The 22,233-nt window shown below is 47.3% G+C and overlaps 1 protein-coding gene across 1 annotated transcript in view; it reads right to left on the minus strand.

Moving 5' to 3' along the window:
• MEI1 (meiotic double-stranded break formation protein 1) overlaps window positions 1–22,233 on the minus strand; it is a 45,148-nt gene that overhangs the window by 11,752 nt on the left and 11,163 nt on the right. Inside the window, exons 6-20 of the mRNA XM_029912796.1 lie at window positions 20,426–20,629; window positions 18,591–18,721; window positions 17,928–18,042; window positions 16,585–16,701; window positions 15,648–15,747; window positions 12,871–13,005; window positions 11,269–11,383; window positions 9,423–9,514; window positions 8,088–8,229; window positions 6,544–6,655; window positions 5,828–5,888; window positions 3,867–3,964; window positions 2,878–3,052; window positions 2,627–2,774; window positions 1,828–2,112 (exon numbers count right to left, since the gene is read on the minus strand). Of these exons, the coding sequence (XP_029768656.1) occupies window positions 1,828–2,112; window positions 2,627–2,774; window positions 2,878–3,052; window positions 3,867–3,964; window positions 5,828–5,888; window positions 6,544–6,655; window positions 8,088–8,229; window positions 9,423–9,514; window positions 11,269–11,383; window positions 12,871–13,005; window positions 15,648–15,747; window positions 16,585–16,701; window positions 17,928–18,042; window positions 18,591–18,721; window positions 20,426–20,629 (2,030 nt within the window). The remainder of the gene's footprint in view (window positions 1–1,827; window positions 2,113–2,626; window positions 2,775–2,877; window positions 3,053–3,866; window positions 3,965–5,827; window positions 5,889–6,543; window positions 6,656–8,087; window positions 8,230–9,422; window positions 9,515–11,268; window positions 11,384–12,870; window positions 13,006–15,647; window positions 15,748–16,584; window positions 16,702–17,927; window positions 18,043–18,590; window positions 18,722–20,425; window positions 20,630–22,233) is intronic.

A 22,233-nucleotide genomic window follows, 5' to 3' on the forward strand; every position in this document is an offset into this window, starting at 1 on the left:
AGCAAATAAAACATTTTGGGAAGGATATTCATTTTTGCCTTCCTGTGACAAGTCTTTTCATTTTACAAGAGTTTTAACTTGCCCTAACAGGCGGTGGTTATTTTTCTCATAAGCTTGGTTTATATCTGATGGAATATTTATGCCAAGACACTGGACTGTTTTATTAGCCCATCTAAATTCAAACTGATCATGCTGTACCCCTGCAGAGAGGTGAATTGCCAATATCTGTGATTTACTGTAGTTTACTTTAAAGCCTGAAACAGAGCTAACTTAATTTCTTTCTGTAGGAGTGCATGGCAAAGAGAAAATGGGAAAACGGGAACATAATATCATTCACAAATGATGCAATTTGTTTCTCTTTTACCTGTTTATACTTGTAATATTTAACCTGATTTTAGTTTGCTGGATGAAAGGTTTCAAAATTATTGTGAAAGATAATGGGGTAGGTAAGTCATCCTGGGGCATCCCTCCTTTTAATTCACATTGATTTGTCAGCTCATCATTCACTTTCACTGATGCTCTGGAAATATCAAGTGCCTGAATACGGTTTAGTATTCTGGAACCTAGTCCCAACTGGTGAAGGATTTCTCTAAGAAATGGCCATTCTGTCTGTTGGCCCTTTCAGTAACTGGAGAGAAACAAATATTTTGCAACCTCCTAGACCAGGCCAGATGTACCAGCACTCCAAGCCCTGTGTACGCTGCCTTGTGTGTGCCTACTCATAATAAAACCTACCTCATTTCTTAATTATTTTGGGAGGTTGTTTATCCAAGAGCGTGTTATTACTTGATCTGAAAGCTTAGTAGTTTTAGTAATGAAATAGGTCTCTATTCTGAAAAATATATAGTATCCTTATCAGGTTTGGGAAGAAATAACAACAAGTCACTGACTTCAATGGAGCTACACTGATTTACATCAGCTGAGGATCTGGCTCATTATTCCAACTGCTGGGAGGACCTTGCCTCATTGATCCCAAAGGCTTTTGATTTCAGTTTTGTAAGAGCAGCACAGGGTGCTATTTACAGTCCTGGGAATCCTGGGAGTAGCACAAAGAAACACCTCCCAGTTAATAAATACGCTCCCTCAGTTCTAGTCTTTACATGCCATTATTAAAGCTCTTTATTCCTCCCTTTCTTTCCTATCCATCAATAGCCTATCACAGTCCCCACGTTAACAGAGCAGCTTCTTGCAAAGCTACCACAGAAGAGATTAACCAGCTGTGTGCAAGGAGCTCACAGTACGTGTGAATTTTTTTGTACCATGTAGAAACAAGTGCAGTTACACAGCACCTTTGTGATGGGTTTCACTACCTATCTGGGTTGCCGAAGGCCCTCCAGGCAGTTTGGGCAGGTTGCCCAGGTACAAAGGCCCACAATCCCATTTCCCATGTCGGGTATGCATGTCTGGTTTGTGACCAGAGCTTAATTTGTGCCGGGGCACAGCCCTGGCCCCTCTCCTGTCAGTGGCGGGCTGTGACATTTATAGCAAAACATGTAATTCTACACTAGCATGCAAGGCATGGCCTCGCTCGTATGGTGTGTGCAGAGGGCACTCTGCACGGAGGACACCATGTTGTTCTGCAAAACAGCCTCCTCCACGCAGCATGACCTTGCCGAATGGTGCCATTTTGTTGTAGGAACAGTATTATTGTTATTGCTTGAGCCCCAGCACCTCTTTCTTTACAAATCAGACACTGTCTGTGACTGCATATGCATATGTGAGACTGCTCACTTAGGCCCCGATTCAAGAAAGCACTTATCCATGTGCTTAAGTGCTCTCCTGAATTGGGGCCACAGATGGCAAACTGTCCTTGTGAAAGTCACATACCAGTAAAATGAGTAAAACACTGGAATTGCCCTTCAGGATGTGAAGCAAAGTGGTAAAGCTGTTTGGATAATCAAGCAAGCCAGAGGAGAGCCCAGAGACAGCATCTTCAGTCTCAATCTGACTGTAGTCTTCCCAGGAAAACCAGAGCTGGAGGATCCGGCGACCGAATCTGCCCATAAGCTCAGAGTAACGCAGGAAGAATTTAAGCAGAAGAGGATGATGAATATAGACCAAGCTCAGATCTGATGTATTCTCCAAGACTCTCCTTATGGCACATAGTGGACTCTGACAAGAGTGGAGAAGGACGGAGAGAGAGAGATATAACCATTAGATGAAGCTGATGTGATGAGACCCCATTGTGAGAAGTGCAACTATGTGCCCTGTTTATGCAGCCTATCAATACCAACTAAATACAGTCCTTGTGAAAGCTGTTGAATCACAAAGTCTAAAAAACTCTTGTAAGCTCTGTTCAGTGCTCTGGCCCAGCAAAAAGCCGTATGGAAACGTTAGAAAGCCTGCTGCAGAGGCTGCTGATGCTCTCAGGAGACTGAAGCTATGGAATTTATAACAGCATTCACGTGCACTCCCAGGACTACCCATCATGCAAACACCTTCCCACATGGACACAACTTTATTCAATACAATCTCTATCCCAAAGTGTTTGTCACAGTGAAATAACCTGAGAGTACACATGGTGTGAGCTCCCCCAGTCTATTCACTGACCATCACACAGTCACTTTTCTGGGGTGGAGGGGAGAAGGTAAAAAACTTAAAGAAGCTCTGATTGATCAGCTTTTACCGAGTCTAAGGCTTCGCCTTTGTCTTGACAGACAGCCAGAAGGTAAAGAACGGCTCTGAAGACGTAAGAAGGGGGACAGTCTCCCTGGTCCTGCACTGACAGAAGGAAATTTCTTATGGCTGAGAATAATTCTGCCTCTGGAACAAACCTGCAAACGAGGATGGGGAGGGGGAACAGTAAGGATGACAGGCTGCACCCTCTGGTATCTGTGTACAGTGCTTCCCCCTCCTCAACCACACGGCTTGGCTCACCTGTCTTCCAGGGCATAGGCACAGTACAAGAGGAGCAGGAGGCAATACTGGTGGCTACGAAGAGCTTCATCTGCACAGAAGGGATCAGGGGTTTCTGACAGGAGGGTGAGGCTTTCAGGCACACTGCAGTTTAACTGGGGCAGACTCCTCTGCAGAAGCTCAGACATCTCTCGCTCTAGAAACAAAACCAGCATGAGAAGGGCAGGAAGGACACAGGAATACCAGAGCAAAGGCAGAGAGGTCTGGAGCGAGGGGCGCATAGTTCCCCACCCCAAAGTCAGGAGTATAAAATCAGGGAGGGATCTGGCTGATAAATACTGAAGTCCTTCATTTATCCCCAGAGCAGATATAGTACAAGCAACAGCAAAGCATGATTCTCTGGTGCAGATCTGCTGTACATGCCTCAACCCAACCTAGTGAGACCATATCTAAAGATGAGAAGGGAGTTCTGCTTTCATGGCCCATTCAGTCCTTGGCTCTCTGCTGAGGCCATCAAGAGAGGTACTAATTAGTGCCAAGTGTGAGAGTGTTTTTTGTGTAGAAACCTGCACTCACCCAGAACTCGAATGAGAAACCGACACACTCATTTCACTTAGGGCTTGAAATTATTGGTGCAACTAAATTGGGAAAAAGTACTCTTATTCCAGGAGAATGGGGTCCCCACTGAGAGTTACAGCAGCATAACTATCACAGTATCTCTAATATCCTGGCGCTGACATGGCTACAACTATATGCATATCATGGTATAATTATACCAGCAATGTTATGCCAGTAAATTTCCCATGCAGACAAGCCACAGAGATTGCTGAAACAGGGATGGATTTTTAAATGGCTCAAGGCTTGGTTTTGAGTATGGAGTAAATATGTTTAGAAAAGCCCGATTTGCCTCCCTGGCAGACAAGCTAAACCAGCTGAAAAACCTTTAAATCGGGGCAGACTGGGTCCACCCAATCTGAACCAGATTAAATTGTCTCCTTCATCAAACTTGCCCTGCTGGGAAGAGTCCTCCATCTTCTCTGCAGCTGAATGAAGGCTGAGGCACATGCTGTAGAGGAAGCTGGAACAGGCTTGATTCAAAGCAGGGTTACTTGAAGGGAGAACAAAAAGCTATGAGAATGGAGATCTAGGCTGATGCATCCTCTCCAGGCTCGGGATTCTTTGTGTTTATTTGACAGGAGAGCATCAGCCTAAGGGGAAACAACTAACTGCACACAACATCTCCCTTGTCAAGACATGACACCCAGAGCTTGGGGCTCCCGGAGACTCAGGAGCACCTCAGACATTTTGGGATGAATAGCAAACTGCAGTGAAGAGCTATCAGAGCAGTTATGTTCCAGGGGTTAACGCTGAAGAGTGGCAAAAAAATTACCTAAAAGAGTGAGAATAACACAATCCCAGACATTTCCCTCCCTGGCTGTGAGGACTTCTCACAGAGACCCCTATAGAACAGGACAATCACATTATAGCCCAGTGTCTCATGGGCAGCCTGCCCGTCTATTCCCAGTCGCAGACCACCTCCCTGCCCAATCGCAATCACAAAACATCCCCGTTTTAACTATCACACCTGCTCATGTGGACAAGCGATACTAGGATCACAGCAAATGTATTTTTAACTGTTCTTGTAATGAGATGTAGCAGCTGGATACAAGGAGAGCCAATACCATGCAACTAGCCTGCTTGCTGCAAACTATTAGCAAGTGCTCCATAAGTAGAACCCTGCAAATCTTGGGGGGGGATGACACAATCTAAAGGGGAGGACACATGACCGCCCCATATGTCTCCTCTGTCCAGTGACTGCCGGCGCCCAGCCTGGGGCCGCTACGCTCTCCCCACCCCACTAGAGTTACCTGGCGGGGGCTCCGTCCTTCTTCCACTCTACTTCCCCACAACATTCGCCCGCTCTCCCTGGCAGCTGGGCCGGGGCGGGGGGCAGGAGGGAGCCACTTCTCATGCTGGTTGAAGCTGGCCACTCTGGGTTGCCGACTCTGTGCAGCGCAGCGGCTGCCTGAAAGAGAGCCTGGTGGGGTCGTGGCCTGCCCTGCCCCACCCCTCTGCTCCCCACCTGAGCCGGCTGCCGGGGACAGGGACCGAGTGAGCCAGAGTCCCTCCTCCTCCTCAGCATGTTTCCAGCTCACTCGGCCCCTGTCCCTAGCAGCTGGGCCCAGGCAAGGAGCAGAAGGAGTGGGGAGGACTGTCACCCAAGCCAGGCTCTCTCTCAGGCAGCCGCCGCTGCGCTGCCAGAGCAGCGGTTGGTCCCACCCGTTCTGCTCCCCACCTGGGCCTGGCTGCTAGGGACAGGGGCTAAGCATGCAGGGGGCAAGTGCAGTGGGAGTAGGGAGCCCCTCTCCTTCCCCACGCCCCGGCAGGCCAAACAGAAATATGGGGGGAGGGAGGCACTTGACCCCACACATCCCCTTATGTGTCGCCTATGCACGTGGGGCTCTATCCATAAGCTTCCAAGCTCTGCTAGAAATGACCCAGCATAATGTATTTTGTTAGCGTTCTTACCCTCCCCATCCCTTCTAATCTCTGCACCAGTATTTATACAGATGATATGTTCTGTTCCTGAAATGCCAGAGCGCCAGTGAGATGGAAACTGCTGTAACATCTCCTCTCCATGGCATCTAGTGTCATCACTCCATCACAGCAGCACCATTCTACTGAACCTGCATAGCATGTTCCTTACTGGGGATCTTTTAAAACAGTTCTGGCAAAATTTGGAGTTCACTTTTCCATTACACCATCAGTTTCTCATCCCACCTCCATCCATCTAATTTTTTCCTTTTCAATTACTATTTAGGTCTTTCAACAAATGAAGGGAAATGGTGCTGGCCCAACTGAGCAGAGGGTATTTCAGATCCATTCGCATTTAATTCTGCTGCAAGAATAGGACATTTCCTCTTTTCTCAAATGGAAACTCTTGCTTTAGTTTCAATATAGAGGACAGTACCTTTGTCCAGTGCAGAATTTGGCCTTCAGCTCCAGTGCCAGTCGGATGAAAGAAGAGGATGCTAGAGAGAAGGCAGAGCAGGAGGGAAGATAAATACATCATGAGAGCACAGAATGCAGGACCTCATGTAACAAACAACCATCCCAGGCTTTTCAAAGCAACAGCTGGCGAACAAGACAGGTCACCCCAGACAGAATGCATCTGCCAGGCTCATTCTCTTTTAGGTTCCATGGGCAAATTATTTTTCCAGATTTTGGAGAGAAGAGCATATCTGTGATTCACTGAAGAGTTAAACACTGCCAGATGTACTAGCTCAGGGTGAGAGTGACTTCCTCTTCATCTCTGACCCAGAAGGCGGTAAGGAAGACAGACAATATAGAGGAAATAAAACATTTTGTCTGATCTCCTGTCTCCAACAGTAGCCAATTCTGGAGGCTTTAGAGGAAAAGTACAAAGCTCCCATAACGGACCTAGCTGAAGTGCTATGCTATGGGGTAAACTCCTTCCAGCACCCAGCAGATCTTGTTTTTAACCCTGGGTTTTATCCTAGTTAACATAAGTGCAGATGCTAGTCTTACTCAAGTAAATGGCTCTATGTGAAATCTTGCTAAGCTCTTTGCTTCAATCATATCCAGCAGCAGCAAGTTCCCCAGGTTAATCAGATTATTCACTGTGTAAAGAAGCACAGTGAATTACGATGTCAGAGTTCTGCATACCCAGCTTCCTAGAGAATTTCTCATGCATGCTCGGCACAACAGTGAACAGGGTGCTGAGGGAGGATATGAAAACCTCCATCAGAGCTGGGCTGGAAGTCCTTTCTGAGTGCTTCTGTGGGGAGAGGAAATGGTCAGCAAGCAAATGCCATATCCCTTTGTGCACAGGCACTGAGTTTCATTTTTCTGGGTGGGTGTTCCACTCCTGCTCCACCCTGAGGTACCACACCCACTCTGCCCCCCCTCCAGTGCCCCACCCTTGCTCCTACCCCTTCCCCTAAGGCCCCACCCTCACTCTGCCTCTTCCCACCCCCACTCCACCCCCTCCTCTGAGCACCTCTTGCCAGCCGCCAAACAGCTGATCAGCAGGGCCGGCCAAACAGCTGTGGTTGTTGGGTGCTGAGCACCCACTAATTTTTTTCCGTGGGTGCTCCAGCCCCAGAGCACCCATGGAGTCAGCGCGTATGCCTCTGTGGTGAGAAACATGCAAGCACGCACAGGAGGAATCAGTGATCTTCCAGTGAGTCTCACACAGTTACAAAGCCAGGCAAATGTGACTGAAATCAAACAGCCCTTGTTCCAACAAGACTGCTGACAGCAAGTATCCTGCCTCAGACGGTGGCCTATGCCAGGTGTTTCAGAGGCAGATTTAACAACTTCCCTCTCTGAACAATTGTTCCTAACTGCAAGATTCTACACCAAGGATAAAAATTCTTCCTGGTTGCAGTTGTTAATCAGCTTCTGCCCTGGAGCATAAGACTGATACTGTCATTTTTACTCTACACAAAATCACAGTAAATGGTATTCCTGTTCAGCTACTGAGGATCCAGTGCACCAAAGCACTTAAGCGTGTGCTTTGATATCAATGGGACTTAAGAATGTGCTTAAGCGCTTTGCTGAATAGAGACAGACGTAAGCACTGAAGTGCTTTGCTCATTATGGCCCTAAGTCTGTAAGGAGTGTAGTGATAGATTTGTAAGAAACACAGTACAAAGCTATGTGCGTCTGCTCCTTTTTTTAACCTTTATTCTTTGCTTTAGGGAGCTATGCGCTTCAATAATGTCCTGTGGCTGCAAGTTCCACAGGTTAATCAATATACTGCATAAGCCTATATGAAAAGGAACTTGCAAGTTCTGTTGCTTGCCAGGTCAGTGGCAGGCCTTGAGAGAGGAGAAGAGGGAGAGTGGTTCATACATACATCACCTCCAGCAGTGGCAAAACCTGTCATTTATTATATCATTTGGGTGGGATGCTATTTCAGAGACTTTGTGGTCTGGAGACATTTGCTGTCCTCTCTTTGGAACGCAGGCAGGGCTTTGAGTTCGTACACTCTACCTCTAGAATTCTCTCTTCCGTTTCCCATAAGCCAAATAATTTGAGGATTGCCCAACGTGAGACAGAATATGTCACAACTACACTTGATGCACTGGTTTATCCCTAATTCTCCTCTCTCACACAAATTCTTCTCAACAATCTCCCATGAGCATCTCTACTGCTTGGGTGTCCCTTATGCCTGAGGGACAGCATGGGTTCTGAACTAACCCTACCAGGACTATGGGGATGCAAAGGCTGTCGCAAATCCTCAGCAGAAACTCAGAGAAGCTGCTCAGAGTATTCTCGCTCTCCGAGCTGGGAGCGGTGAAAACGTTTTCCTGAGCCAAGGGGTCGCTTTGACATTCCACAGCTAACCTAGAAACATACACATGGACATCAGAGAATGCACTCTCCTGCTCTCTGCAGAACCTACAGTGTGTTACACCTCTAGAACCTGACGGACCCCAGAGCACGTCACACGCTGTATGTGCACGGATCAGTCAGTGAAATGAGCTGTCTCGAGTGAAACCTGACAGCCATTTTGAGACAGTGACACTACACAATAGTATCACAGGAGGGGAAAGAATTACATGGAATTCCTGCTGCAGGGCGAGGCGACAATATCATTTGGTTAAATGTACTTAGCCAGTTTGGAATTGGCCTGAACACTAGGGCTAATGCCTCAAATTTTATAAAAATGCCATAGGGTATTTAATGATCATGAGTGGCCATGAACCCAGTTTTGCATCGCAATACAAGACAGTATTATAGAATCACAGCGCCCCCTAATACCGTACCAAGACATTGTTTCAGCACAGACTAAAACAAGGGGACTGGAAATGGAATACAATCTTCCACTAGTTCAAGTTTAGCCACCAAATTTGGTTAGTGACCAGAAGTTGTTATTTTCCATCAGCTGTTCAGGGGTCTATATGGAATGAGCTAGTGGGTCTCAAGCAAGTTTCTAATGGGACAGGTGTGCATCACAAAACCATTAAAACTGGTACTGGGTCCCCCTTCTTTTGGCATCTCAGTGAAGCCACCAAGGATTAAATAGGCAGCTGGAGATTCTTCTCTCACTCTTAGAAGTGAGTCCCTCCAGATCTGGGTAGTGTCACCATGAGGGGGACTCTACTTTGCAACTTCCTGCAGTTTACATATTATGTGGCTAAACAGACAACTTGCGTCTCCAGTTTCAAGAGCACCACATTGACCAATACATTTAATTTTAAAAAATCATCTCTAGCCTCTGGCCAGCAGGTCCAGCAGCTGGATCGCAGAGGCAAGGGGAGATCTCCACTGACTGGATACATCCACTCTAGTGGCTTAAAGGATTCCTCTAAGTAGTTTGGTCTGCTCTAGCATCTGGCTAACAGCTGGCAGACTCACCAAAGAGCAGCCCTTCCACAAGTTGAGCTGACAGAGCATATACTGTACTTTCACATCACGCTGAAGAGAGACTGTAAGGAATGTTAGCTGGGCACAGGGTGTGTGTGTGGGAGGGGGGAATTCACTCACCAATTGATTAGACAGAGCCAGAACCAACAGAAATCCCCTTATCTCCTCACCTACAAGCATTTCTGAAGCCTTCCACAGTGCTGAGCAGGAACTGCCCCTGTCGCAAAACCGCTTTGTTCTGAGTGCTGTGCCCCAGGTGACTCTGAGAGATTGAGAAGAGAAGATCACCCGGTTAAAGGACAGAAGCAGGGACGTGTCCCCAAGAGCTTGTGTTTATATGTGAAACAAATTAACGCTCTCTCCTAAAATCATCTAACCAACCAGGGGTGGGGTGTGGGACAAAACCTGGAGCCAAACTCATTTCATCCACAGATGGGTTCCTTTCTGTTCAATGTTATTACCCATCTGCACTTCCCTCATTGAGATTAGAGACGGAAAAGGTCTATTAGATAATACCTTGCCCACTGGACAATGCAATATATTGCCATGGGTCTGTCTGGTCCAGTTTTAAATGGCTCAGGTAATGAGGCTTCTACCACTTCTCTGGGCAGACTATTCAGCTTTAATTTTCTCTTAACTCAGTTTCATCTCATTACCTCTCAGACAACCCTGAACAATTCCTCTTCCTCCTCAGTGTTTACATCATTCAAGTTGCTTGTAGATTGTTATATCCCTCCTTAGACCCCAATCCTGCAGCTGACTGAATATGCAGACCCCAGCTCCCACAGAGTCCCATGACTTCAATGTGGCTTCACGGGAGCACAGGAGTCTGCCTGCATCTCCTCAGCTGTAGGATCAGGGTGCTAGTCATTTGGGTGAGGAAGGACATACATGGCTCTTTTAATCTTTCCTCATAAGTCAAACCCACCAGCCCCTTAATCATCTGAGTTGTTCCTCTCTGAATTCTCTCCAAATGGACAACATTTAAGAACAGTTACAGATTGGTGCCTTAGCAGTCTGAAAACTGCGTGTCCATGAGCCACTTTCCCATCTGATCTGAAACAACTTCCACCTTATAATAACCATTTTCTGCTTTCCCTGAGTCAAAAGAAGTCAACACCTGGTTTCTTTTCCACAGCCCAGTTCCCCTCTATTAGAGATTCACTAGTGCTAGTGAAGCTAAGGAAAAGCAAATAGACTGACATCTAAGGTCTAACCAAGCAGCATGAAACAACTTCATAGTCCCCCATCAGATAAGACAAAAACAACAGATGCTACATGATTCAGACCATACACAATTCTTTTAGAGAAAATTCAGCAGCTACCTGCACAACCCTACATTAGCCAGGTGCTTCTTCTATTACAGACACATCTGTGACATAAACACATGTGCATATAGATCTAAAACAGGGGTTCTTAACCTTTGTGCTTGTGTTCAGCCACCTGTTATCGCTCCTCCTCCTCAGATACACCTCTGGATCTTTGCCCAGTTCCCCTTCATGAGAAGAGGATCGGATATGCAAACCAAATGATTGCTGGCAGCTCTCTTGGTGAGAGGGGAGTCACAGCCCACAGAATGTGACCCTCTGGGTTTAAGGCAGAGTGAGCAACATCACGGTAATAAACATGAAAGAGGAAGCATGCTGTGAAGGAGCCTGAACATGGGGAGCTTGAACTCTCTTGGAGCTGAGGACACATGGCAGGAGCAAACTCAGCCCTGAGGGAAGGAATGCCTTGCACCACTTCTTAGCAAACCTCCCCACATTTCCATTGATCTGACAGAAGCAAGAATGGCCTCCAGAGGGACCCATACCCAGCCTTCCTCAACTAGAGAGGAACGGAGGCCTTTCCAGAGGAGGAGGAATAAAGGGAAACTGAGGGGATCCCTGAGGGCTACCCACCACCCATGGAAAAATGGGGAAGTGTGAGTGTATGCGGAATCCATATGCCCAGCTATATACAAAGGCCATCATCCGCAAGACCTGCTGAGAAGCAGCATGGTCCTCCTTGACTTACTGCAGGCCTCTTGTTAATGGGTGGCAGTGAGAGGTCAGCGCACCGCTTCAGCATAGTCTCAATCAGTTTCTGCAACTCTACATACTGCACTGGGGGGCAGCTCAAGTGGTCCTTCCTGTGGAGACAGGGAGAAAGAACGACAGCAGCTGGGAGTTGGAAGAAGCCTCTGAACTTTCCCCACTGGAGACAGAACTCCCTAGAAGGTCACATGTCGTAGCACGGTCAGCATGAAGAAAGACTTGATTGACAGCAGCACACCTTCACCAACTCGCTCCTGCCTTCAGTCTGTAACTGGGCTGAAAGCAACTGTAAGCAGAGTCAGGATGAGCTCTACCCTGACATCTGGTGGTGAATTGTGGCGAGTTGTGGAAAAGAACTTCGGGGCTGATCTTGTTTGCATAGGCACACCCACCCCGCCTAGCATGAGCACACAGCAGCTCAAATGGTCACTTTGGCTGCTGTGGGATCCCCAGTTTCTCTGTTATTGGGGAAGGAAGAATAAAGTGTTGTTACCCTGATTATGTGAATCAAGGCCAGTGGAACTATTTTATGACAGAGGGACTCACCATCAACTAAGTAGCACTCACTAGACAAGGGACATGGGTTCCAAAACATAGTGAATTGAGAGAGGCTGGGGACAAGTATTTGTATCTGGTGGTGTGGGTGCCATTTGAGGGCCTGAAACACCAATTGCACTACTTTCTCCTGTCTCCACTGTTGAATATCAGATCTAATTTTGATTCCATTAAGAGTCTAGTTACAGGCTGCTGAGCTGAATTCACTTTGGGCCAATGGTGCACTAGCACTAGGGCTCTCCTACTACAAGCTGAAATCACTAAAGAGCTAAAATTCCTGAGTTGAAATCACTGAATGCTGTGTTAACTAGTGGGGGGGGGCTGAAGATATATTGCTAAGTGGCTGGCAGAGCGGAGCAGTTTGTGGGACAGTTGGAGCGGCTCATGGTACGGCTGGTGGAGTGGAGCAGAGCAGTTCATGGGATGGCTGGAGTGGCTTATGGTGAAGGCTGCAGCAGAACCCCATGGAGAGGCGGGGCAGTTGGCCTCGGACCACGTAAGGTGCCCCTTAACACCTTGCGCCCGAGACTTTTGGGTTGTTGGACTTTTGGGGCTTTGGGTGATTTTTGGATTGCTGGACTTAAGAACCAAAGGGAAAGGACATGGCCCAATTTGCTGGGGTGGATCTTTGCTCATGGTTTGGTCTATGAACCCTAGTTGTGGTGTTTTCCCAATTTAATGCTGATGTCATTTACCTCATGTTATTAAAAAATTTCTGCTACACTGAGACTCTGTGCTTGTGAGAGGGAAATTGCCTCTTTGAGGCGCCCAGGGATGTGTGTAAGATTTTCCCAGGTCACTGGGTGGGGGCTCGAGCTGGTTTTGCATTACGTTGTTGGGAGGGGACCCCTATGTACTGAACCCGGCCCTTGCTGCTATCAACTCGGCCTGTCAGAAGGGTTACACAACTGTGATGGATTTGGACAGACAGGAGTAGATCTGAAGAGGCCAATATAGATAAGACAGATGTGTCACATCCAAAATACATCTATCCTGAAAGAAGCCTATCAGACCCCTTCCTGCTTACCTCAGAATAGCTGCCACAGCTTTCACAGCCTCTGCTGCTACCTCCAGCACCGGACATTTTACTGCCTCCACAAGAACACCAATGGCATCTTTACACATGGCTAGATTTGTGAATAACTTGATTTCCACTGGCTGCCTGAGAAGGGGAAACAAAGAGCAAATGAGTAAAGCTTTGTGACCACCCCTGCTTGAAAAGAGAATCTGAAAAATAAGACCATCTCAGTGTTCTGTGCTTATTCCCCAAAAGATGCTAAGTCTTGCAGCTTCAGGCCATGCTACCAGATGTCACCCAGCAAAGTCCTAGCTTTGTACTAAAATAGTGACTCTCCATGGATTTCATGTAGTCTCCAAGCAAAACATTCATGCTGTCTATGAGTCTGTTATGGCTGGATCCCAGCACCATTCATGACAGGCAAATGTCAAAAGATTTGGAGAAAAACCTAAGTGTGTGGATGGTTAACTGACTGGATCAGCAAACACTGGTCTGAAAACTTCAGGACAAACAGCCTCCCTACAAGAGAAAGAACTCACCTACCTAGGATTTCACACCATGCTCAACACTCTGGTACCTGAATGCCTACATGAACATAGACATTTCTAAATAAGGAAACAAATACCCTGCTTCCAGAGAGGCTGGAAATGCCATGAAAAGAGCTTCTCTTGCAGTATTGTGGCACTTCTAATGCTGAATGGGGCCAGGAAGCATGGATGCTGCCATGAACTTGAAAAGTAATCTTTTAAATAAGAGCACCACATTGACCAATATATTTAATTTTTTAAAAAATCATCTCTAGCCTCTGACCAGCAGGTCCAGCAGCTGGATTGCAGAGGCACGGGGAGAACTCCACTGACTGGATACATCCACTTTTTAAGCCTCAGAAAAGGTTCTGGTTCTTGAAAAATGAGAGCTTTGGTTACCTGACCTTCTCATTGCAGAATACACTAGAGTCTTCAGTGCCACAGCGTTCATCCCTCAGGGACCTTTACCAATGGGGAAAGGCCAGGAGTAAGCGTGACTGGGTGCAGAAGCAGTATTTGGTCACTCAGTGAAGAAAGGATTAACTCCAGCTCAGCACCCCACCCCCACCCCATGCCCAGATGCTTGAGGCAAGAGCTAAAAGAATAGCTGGAACAGCTGCTTGGGAGACAGGGTGAGGAGAATGCTGTTGGAAAGGTTGGTCTCCATGCATCAAACCCCACCTTCTTCTATTTACTTTCTTATTTTGTTAATTAACTTTACTTTCTTGTTTGAAACACTAATCCTTGAGAAACGCTTCCCTACTTACTGGGGGCACAAACATCACTGCAGTAGGGCACTTTATGATGTAACCTTGCCTTGGAGGAAAGGTCTAAATGGCAGCATCTCTGTTTGGGACCCAAACTCTGCCCACTGCTCCTCCTGTGCTGACACTCCTGCAGGTGGAGTGCGCTGAGCTACCCCAGACCACCTGACCCTTTCAAAAAGTGACTGGATTCCTAAGGGATGGATTCCTGTGTTCACCCACCCCTTTAGCCAGTGACTATGGTGGTGTGGGGGAGAGGAGGTGTTACTGCAATGCAGCAACCCTCAGTTAGAGAGCAAGTAGAAGGGGAAAAAATTAGAGGATCATTGATGGGATCCCTTTCCCCAGCACAAAATAGATGATCTGAAAGAAACACTGTACTTCAAAGCATAGCAAACAAGAACACATACTAAAAATGCCATTAGCTTGGCAAGATATTATCCTCTCTTCCATTTGTAATGATTAATGCAGAGATGTGTACTGTGAGCAAGAACTTTTCTCTTCCCATATCCTGGTTTCTCTCCTTCTGACGGATCCTGCACTGCCAGCACCATCCTGTGCCAACAGCATCACATTTTTTGTTATTGGTACAGAAATGACTGTAATATCATGTCACAGAAATTCAACTTGGGGAACTGAGCAAAAAAAAAAAAAAGGATGAGATACTGGGGTGATGGAGAGGCAAAGAAATAAGGGGGGGTGGGGGATTAAAACCAGACACTACATGAACAGGGCCGGCTCCAGCTTTTTTGCCGCCCCAAGCGGCAAAGCGGAAAAAAAAAAAAGATAAAGCCAATCGGCGGCACTTCATTCTTCTGCGGCAATTTGGCGGCAGGTCCTTCGCTCCCTCTCTTCCTATTCGGCGGTACTTCGGTGGCACCTCAAAGAGGAAGAGAGGGACTGTGGGACCCGCCGCCGAATTGCCGCTGAATTCCCGGACCCGCCGCCCCTTTCCATTGGCCACCCCAAGCACTTGCTTCCTTCACTGGTGCCTGGAGCTGGCCCTGTACATGAATTCTCCTATTTTGCAGAAAAGAAGAGTGATGGGAAACAAATTAATATCTCAGCCTAGTGTTTCTTTTCTTTGTAAAATTTAACCCAGGTGACAGGTGTTGGACTGAAAGCCCCGGAGGTTGTGCTCTCAGTTTAGCCATAGAGCAGCACAGGCAATGCAGAGCTGCTCAGAGCTGCTCACATACGCTGACCCAATCCCCTGGCTCCCCCGTCCTCTTCCCCACCAACGTGCCTCTGTCCTACCCTGGAGGTGTCCTTCCCAAGGCTGAGAGGACAGTTCACTCGGTCCCTCAGTTCTCTGCTGACACTGCCAAGGGAGCTACTGAGGGGCAGTTGTTTTGGTAGGTGGTGCATGAGATGTGGATGAGTCAGTTTTATCTGAAACTTGCCCTCAGGCCCATCTTTGGTGAACAGGTGCTCTCCCTTGCCTTCGCAATGTCCTCCAACTCAGTGATGTGTGAGCGAGCAGGAGGTCCCTTACCGTTTCAGTATTTCAGTGAACAGCAAAAGTCCCTGCTTGTGCAGCTCCACATTATTCAGTTGCAGGATCCCTTTCAGGCTCCTCACCACGGACTCGATGCCTGCAGAGGGGCATGCATTCACAAGATGTCATCAGGGAGATTTTAACACACACACCAAAAACCCAAGAAGAGTTATGATGGGAGTGGGAGATGAATTTTCAAAGGGTGACGGGGGTTGGAGGATCTGCTGACATTGGCAGGGCATAGGCAGTGGCAGCAAAAACTTCCCCATATACTCTGCTCCCTGCCAACATGCCTCAGCTTCCACTTGTAAAGGCACATCTACATTTGAGCTGGAAGGTACGATTCCCAGCTCACGCAGACGTACCTGCATTAGCTCTGCTTGAGCTAGCACCTAAAAACAGCAGTGTGGCTGTGGTGGCCCAGACGGCTGCTTGGGGTATCTACCCCAAGTACAATCCCACCCACTCCTCTGGGTACACACTCAGGTGGCTATCCCAAGCCACCGCCTATGCCAGCGCAGACACACTGCTGTTTTTAGGTACTGACTTGAACAGAGCTAGGGTGGGTACGTCTACACAAGCCAGGAATCATGTTCCCAGTTCAAATATAGACACACCCTAATGGTGAATTCAGCTTCTGTCTTCCTATGTCCTTGGCCTCTTTGTAGAGACTGCCAGCAAGAAGCCAGTTAATGTCAACAGTGCTGGTGGCTTCTGTAATGTGGACACTTGCCCACCAGGAACTGGACTCAGGCACCATAAACCCATGTCATGGAAGTCTCCAGACAAACATCATATGGGAATAATTTTCAGTTACTACCAATCTGGGACCAGTGACCTTGCAGTAAAAGGCTCTGAAATCCCAGCTACATCCTCAGTGTCCACGTGATATTACTCAAGCAATTTTGACAGGCTAGGAAGGAGTGGGACCTACCATAGACTGTGTGACACTTGGCAAAGAAAAGCCGCTCCTCAGTTAGGAGCAGCAGGCAGCAATAAACCGACCAGAGGAGAATTTCACTGGTGCAGAAGAGACACTCAAACAGGAATTCTGCAAACAAACAAATAAAACCATCCTAGTAAAACAGCATCTCCACCATGCATGGCACAACTGCCCCTAGGGGGCCAGGGAGAACAACAGAGGCTTTAACTGGGAGCAATGTCTTCTTGTTTCCACCCTACTGTCATACTAATTTAACAGTAACACTCAATAATAGTCCCTAGGGAAGAGGAGACAACCACCCACTACCTCTGGATGGTGTCCAGCAGCACTGACGAGTCCTGAAGGAAAAAGGGATTCCAGCTTTGCTCAGCCAAAGCGAGGATTACTGTGGAATAGGTCTCTTAAAGAAGACAGGGAGAACGCAGAGGAAAATGATGGATACATCATCCTCAAAATAAAGTGACTAGAGAGCAGGAGGGTCCTGAAGGCAAGTGGGCTGCTATCCTTCCAGTACATAGCTAGCAAGCAGCTGAAATATGGCTATAGATTTTGACATGATTTAAGGGATATAAAGCCAGCTTTGTCACAGCATGCTGTGACCCCGCCTCTCAAACTCTTACACATCCAAAGTAGGGGATGCACAAAACCAAAGTGATTAATTCCTCTGCGGAGGGGAAATGAAAATTTAACATCTTCCTGGGTTGGCATCCTGGGCCAAAGTCTGAGCTGAATTACATCCTATGCAACCCCACTGAAGTCAGGGGATGATATAGGGTTAATTCAGGCTAGAAGTTGGCTTGTTTGGGTTCTGCAGTTAAGCATGCCATGAGAATGCATAATCTAAGCAGGGTTAGGCCAGGTTAATTCTTGGATGGGAGACTTCAAAGGAAAATTCAAATGCTGCAGGAAGTAATTAGTAATTTGGTAAAGGATGGTCTATGCTCTGAATCGCTACTGGACCAATGCCTCCTAGCAGTGCTATGCATTTGGAAGTGCTGTCTTTACACCAATTACGGATAATAAGTATCCTCATTGGCACTTTTTGCAAGAGGAGTCTTAAACTTGATGACCTGCCCAAATTCCAACTTAGGACATTACATTCTGTCTACAGAAAACTCCCCCTACAATTTCAACTAGGAGCTTATTTTTCACTTCTCTTCCTATAATACTGTTGGTGGGTTTTGTTGATGCAGAATGGCTGTTGTGACAACCCCAGAGGTGAATGCATTACATGGATTGAGGCCGATTACCTATGTGCATAAACTGTACAGTGTTAAGGTACCCCCAGAGGGAAAGACACTGTAGAACTACAAGGTATTATTGTATTTCTTCACCTGGGATGTCTGCATGAATGAAGGCAGGAGCATATTTGATAGGAGAATGCACAAGCACAGCAGTCATACATTGAACACTTGCCACCTGTAGCATCTCATCTCTGGACAGCAACAGCTGTGTGGAAACAAAAATGAAAAAAAAAAATCAAAACCACAGACTTGATTAGGAAAGAATTCCTTAGAGGGAGCTTGAAAAAGACCAATTTAAAACAGGCAAAAAGAAATCTCTTTAAGCAACATATAATTCCCTAGTGTAACTTGCTATGGCAAGATAAATACCAAGGCAAGTAACTTAGCAAGATTAAGAAAAACATTAAAGACGCCTATGACTAAGAATAGCTTTGTAATCACACTAGCCAGGCTAATGCTTACAAGAGCTATGTCGATCCTCATGCTTCAGAGTATACGCTAAACAGAGCTGGGATCAGGAAGAAATTCCACTCACTACTGGTGCACTATTGAACAACTGGTGCATTATGGGGGATTTCCACCTTGCTAGGCTGCATCTGACATTGATCAGTATGGGGGACATAATATGAGGCTACTTGAACCAGTGCAGCAAATAACTGTTCCTATTTATAACTCACCTCACAGTAAGGGATAATTTGACTGGCCACTTGTACAAGGCATGTTGAGAGATGTGGTAACCCCTTCAGCAATTACCTTTTTGAGCACTAGCGGCAGTGGGTTCTCTCCCTCCATCAACTCAGTATTCTCAGAATCTGCCCCTCTTCTTGAATTGCTCATAATAACTGATACAAAATGGTCAGAATTCAGCAGCTCCTTTAGCAAACCTGCAAAGGGAGAGAAAGAACAAGCAGCAAACTGGGAGTGGGGAGGATTGGGAGCTTCACAACATCCTGTCCTGAAACATGTCACTGACTCCTTACCCACTGCTGTATTCTTGACAAAACCTTTCTGCTTACATTCAGGGCCTTCTCTGGCCATACCCTCATGTATCTCCACCGTCCATCAATGCTTTACACCCCCCCACACCCCAATTCTCCTCTTTGCCATTTCTGATTCTCTCCATTCCCCGTTCCCTCTTCTATCGCTGGATCCTTTAATTGCCATTGCACCAGCTTTCTGGCACAACCTGATCCACTCCTTCTGCCTTTCTGATTCCTCTTCTCCAAACCCTTTTTAAAGCGCAGCTCAAAACCAGCCACTTCTCTGCTGCTTGCAGCCAGGGACTCAACCACCAGTTTCTCCCCCAGGTACTTACTAGTGCCAACCATTCACACCTCTTGCTATCCATTCTCCCAACCTGCTCTCACACCTACCCATTTAATAATCCCATTTCTGTAACTGCTACAAGTTTAAAGATCCTACCACAAGCAGCACATTATAAACATACAGTGCACATTGTTACATGCACTGATGCAAATCATAAACAAGAGATTTTGTAGGCGACACTCTAATGTAAGTTCAGAAGTGATGTAGTAGGGCTGTTGGAGTGAACTTTTGAAAAGAGCCATCTGTTACAAATGGCTGACTGCTGGATGTGAAAAGCAAGCAGACTACTGTTCCCCTTCTATAATAAAGAGAGAGATCGCTGTGTGGTGTGCAATTGAGCTGTGTGAATGAAGCCGAAACCATCCTGTGTACTGCATGACATCACTGCTCTATGCAAAACGATGGTCCTGACTGCATCACCCAGAAGCTTAGAGAAAGCATAGGCGCCGACTCCGTGGGTGCTCCAGGGCTGGAGCACCCACAGGGGAAAAAATGGTGGTGCTGAGCACCCACTGGCAGCCCCACCTCCCTCCCCCAGTGCCTCCCACCCACCGGTGGGCCCCGCCGATCAGCTCCTCCCCCTCCAACCCTGTGCCTCCTGTCCGCCGCGATCAGCTGTTTCGCAGCATGCAGGAGGCTCTCGGTGGGAAGGAGGAGGAGTGAGGATGTGGCACGCTTGGGGGAGGGGGCGGAAAGAGACAGGGCAGGGTGTGGGGTAAGAGTGGGCATATTGGAAAGTCGGCGCCTGTGAGAGAAAGCCAATCTCCATTTTTATTTTTCAGCCTGAACTACAAGACACTTCATATCTCCAAGTTGCATTTCTCAGAATCAATCCAGCTACTTTACAAATCCAATCTATCTGATTGTATGTAGAGGTTGGAATCAGTCACTTTAACCTTAGGGGATTACTTGATTTCCAGGAAGATGACACAGTCAAATTGGGACAGGTCAAGCTATGGTGCAAGCTGGAGGCCTTCAGAGACAGTTTCAGCAGGTACCACTGGGGTTCCAGCAACAGGATGTGTTGCTTCCCTGGTTATACTAGGAGGGTTTGGCAATGGGGCTAGGATGAACAATTGTTGTGCAGTAACAGAAGGGATCAGCAGCTGTGGACAAGTACGCTCACTACCTACGAAATAGTCCAACCAGCTGAGAGTTTGCAAGTTCAGAGTTCTGAGGAACAATCCAGAGTCCAGCACACATTAGAACTCCCAAACTATCAAAGACAACCCCCCTCCTTTTGTTTCTCTGAGGTGTCTTACCCATGCAGTTAACCTGCAGTTCCTTTGTCTGTGCATTCCCTAGGGTAGCCAGGAAGAGGTCACACAGCCTCTCTGTGAAGTGCACTGAGAGCCTTTCTGAACTAATGGGGGAAGAGTACAGCTTGCCGTAAAGATAGCAGACAGCAGCCTTTACACCCTCGTTGGGGTACATCAAGCCTGCCAGCAGGTGTTCCATTAAGTTACCTAGAGTGGTGAACAACAATGACCGCTGTTGAGAGAAAACACTGGTAACACACATTTCTAAGTCATCTGGCAGAGGCACATTCCCTGCAAAAGCCTCCACAAACACTTTACAGACCTGTCCATGCAGGCTAGGAAAAGAGATTGAGGTTAGGTTGAGATTAGCTAATGCATGTTAATTGACCTTTCCCTCTTTCCCTAATCAAGCCTTATGTAAGCAGAGTCAGGATGAGCTCTACCCTGACATCTGGTGGTGAATTGTGGCGAGTTGTGGAAAAGAACTCCAGGGGCTGATCTTGTTTGCATACGCACACCCGCCTAGCATGAGCACACAGCAGCTCAAATGGTCACTTTGGCTGCTGTGGGATCCCCAGTTTCTCTGTTATTGGGGAAGGAAGAATAAAGTGTTGTTACCCTGATTATGTGAATCAAGGCCAGTGGAACTGTTTTATGACAGAGGGACTTGCCATCAACTAAGTAACACTTGCTAGACAAGGGACATGGGTTCCAAAACCTAGTGAATTGAGAGTAGCTGGGGTCAGGTATTTGTACCTGATGGTGTGCGCCCAAAAATACCAACTGTACCTCATCCTTTCTCTACTGTGGACTATCAGAGCTAATTTTAATTCTATTAGGAGTCTAGTTACAGGCTGCTGAGCTGAATTCACTTTGGGCCAATGGTGCATCAGTACTGAGGCTCCCCTACTACAAGCTGAAATCACTAAAGAGCTGAAATCACTGAGTGCTGTGGGGGGACCTGAAAATATGTTGCTGGGCAGCTGGTGGAGCAGAGCAGTTTGCAGGATGACTGGAGCAGCTTGCAGGACAGCTGGTGGAGCGGAGCAACTGGCAGAGCGGAGTAGTTCGTGGAACGGCTGGAGTGGCTCACGGGACGGCTGGTGGAGTGGCTCGCGGTGAAGGCTGCAGCAGAACCCCATGGAGAGGTGGAGCAGTTGGCCTCCGACCATGTAAGGTGCCCCTTAACACCACTGCGCACCACCCCCCCCAGGCTGGGAGGTAAAACTCTGCAGATAAACTTTTTAACTCTGGGGCTGCACTGACCAGGGACAGAGACTTTGGGTTGTTGGACTTTGGGTGATTTTTTGGGGGTTGCTGGACTTAAGACCCTGAGGGGAAAAGGATACTGCCAAACTTACTTGGGGGTGGGCCTTTTGCTCATGGCTTGTGTTATGAATCCTGGTTGTGGTGTTTCCCCAACGTCATGCTGCATTGTTTCCCTCCTTTATTAAAAGGATTTTGCTACATTCAGACTCCGTGCTTGCGAGAGGGGAAGTATTGCCTCTTAGAGGCGCCCGGGAGGTGGTATGTAATTGTCCCAGGTCACTGGATGGGGGCTCGAGCCGGTTTTGCATTGTGTTATTGAAACGGAACCCCTAGATACTGAACCCGGCCCTTGTTGCTGCCAACTCAGACGGGCAGAAGGGTTACATTTTTATTTAGAGATGTGGGCCACCTGCTGTGATTCTCTGAGGAGTGAGTGATGCTGTAACAATTGTTCAGAGGGGCTCACAGTTAAACTACATAACAATACACGCGCCCACCCACCCCTCTACTCAGGGGCTGAGCATGCTCGCACCAACACTCCT

This window comes from Terrapene carolina, unplaced genomic scaffold (assembly GCF_002925995.2).
Source record: "Terrapene carolina triunguis isolate 2854851 unplaced genomic scaffold, T_m_triunguis-2.0 Scaffold247, whole genome shotgun sequence".
Classification (NCBI taxonomy): domain Eukaryota; kingdom Metazoa; phylum Chordata; order Testudines; family Emydidae; genus Terrapene; species Terrapene triunguis.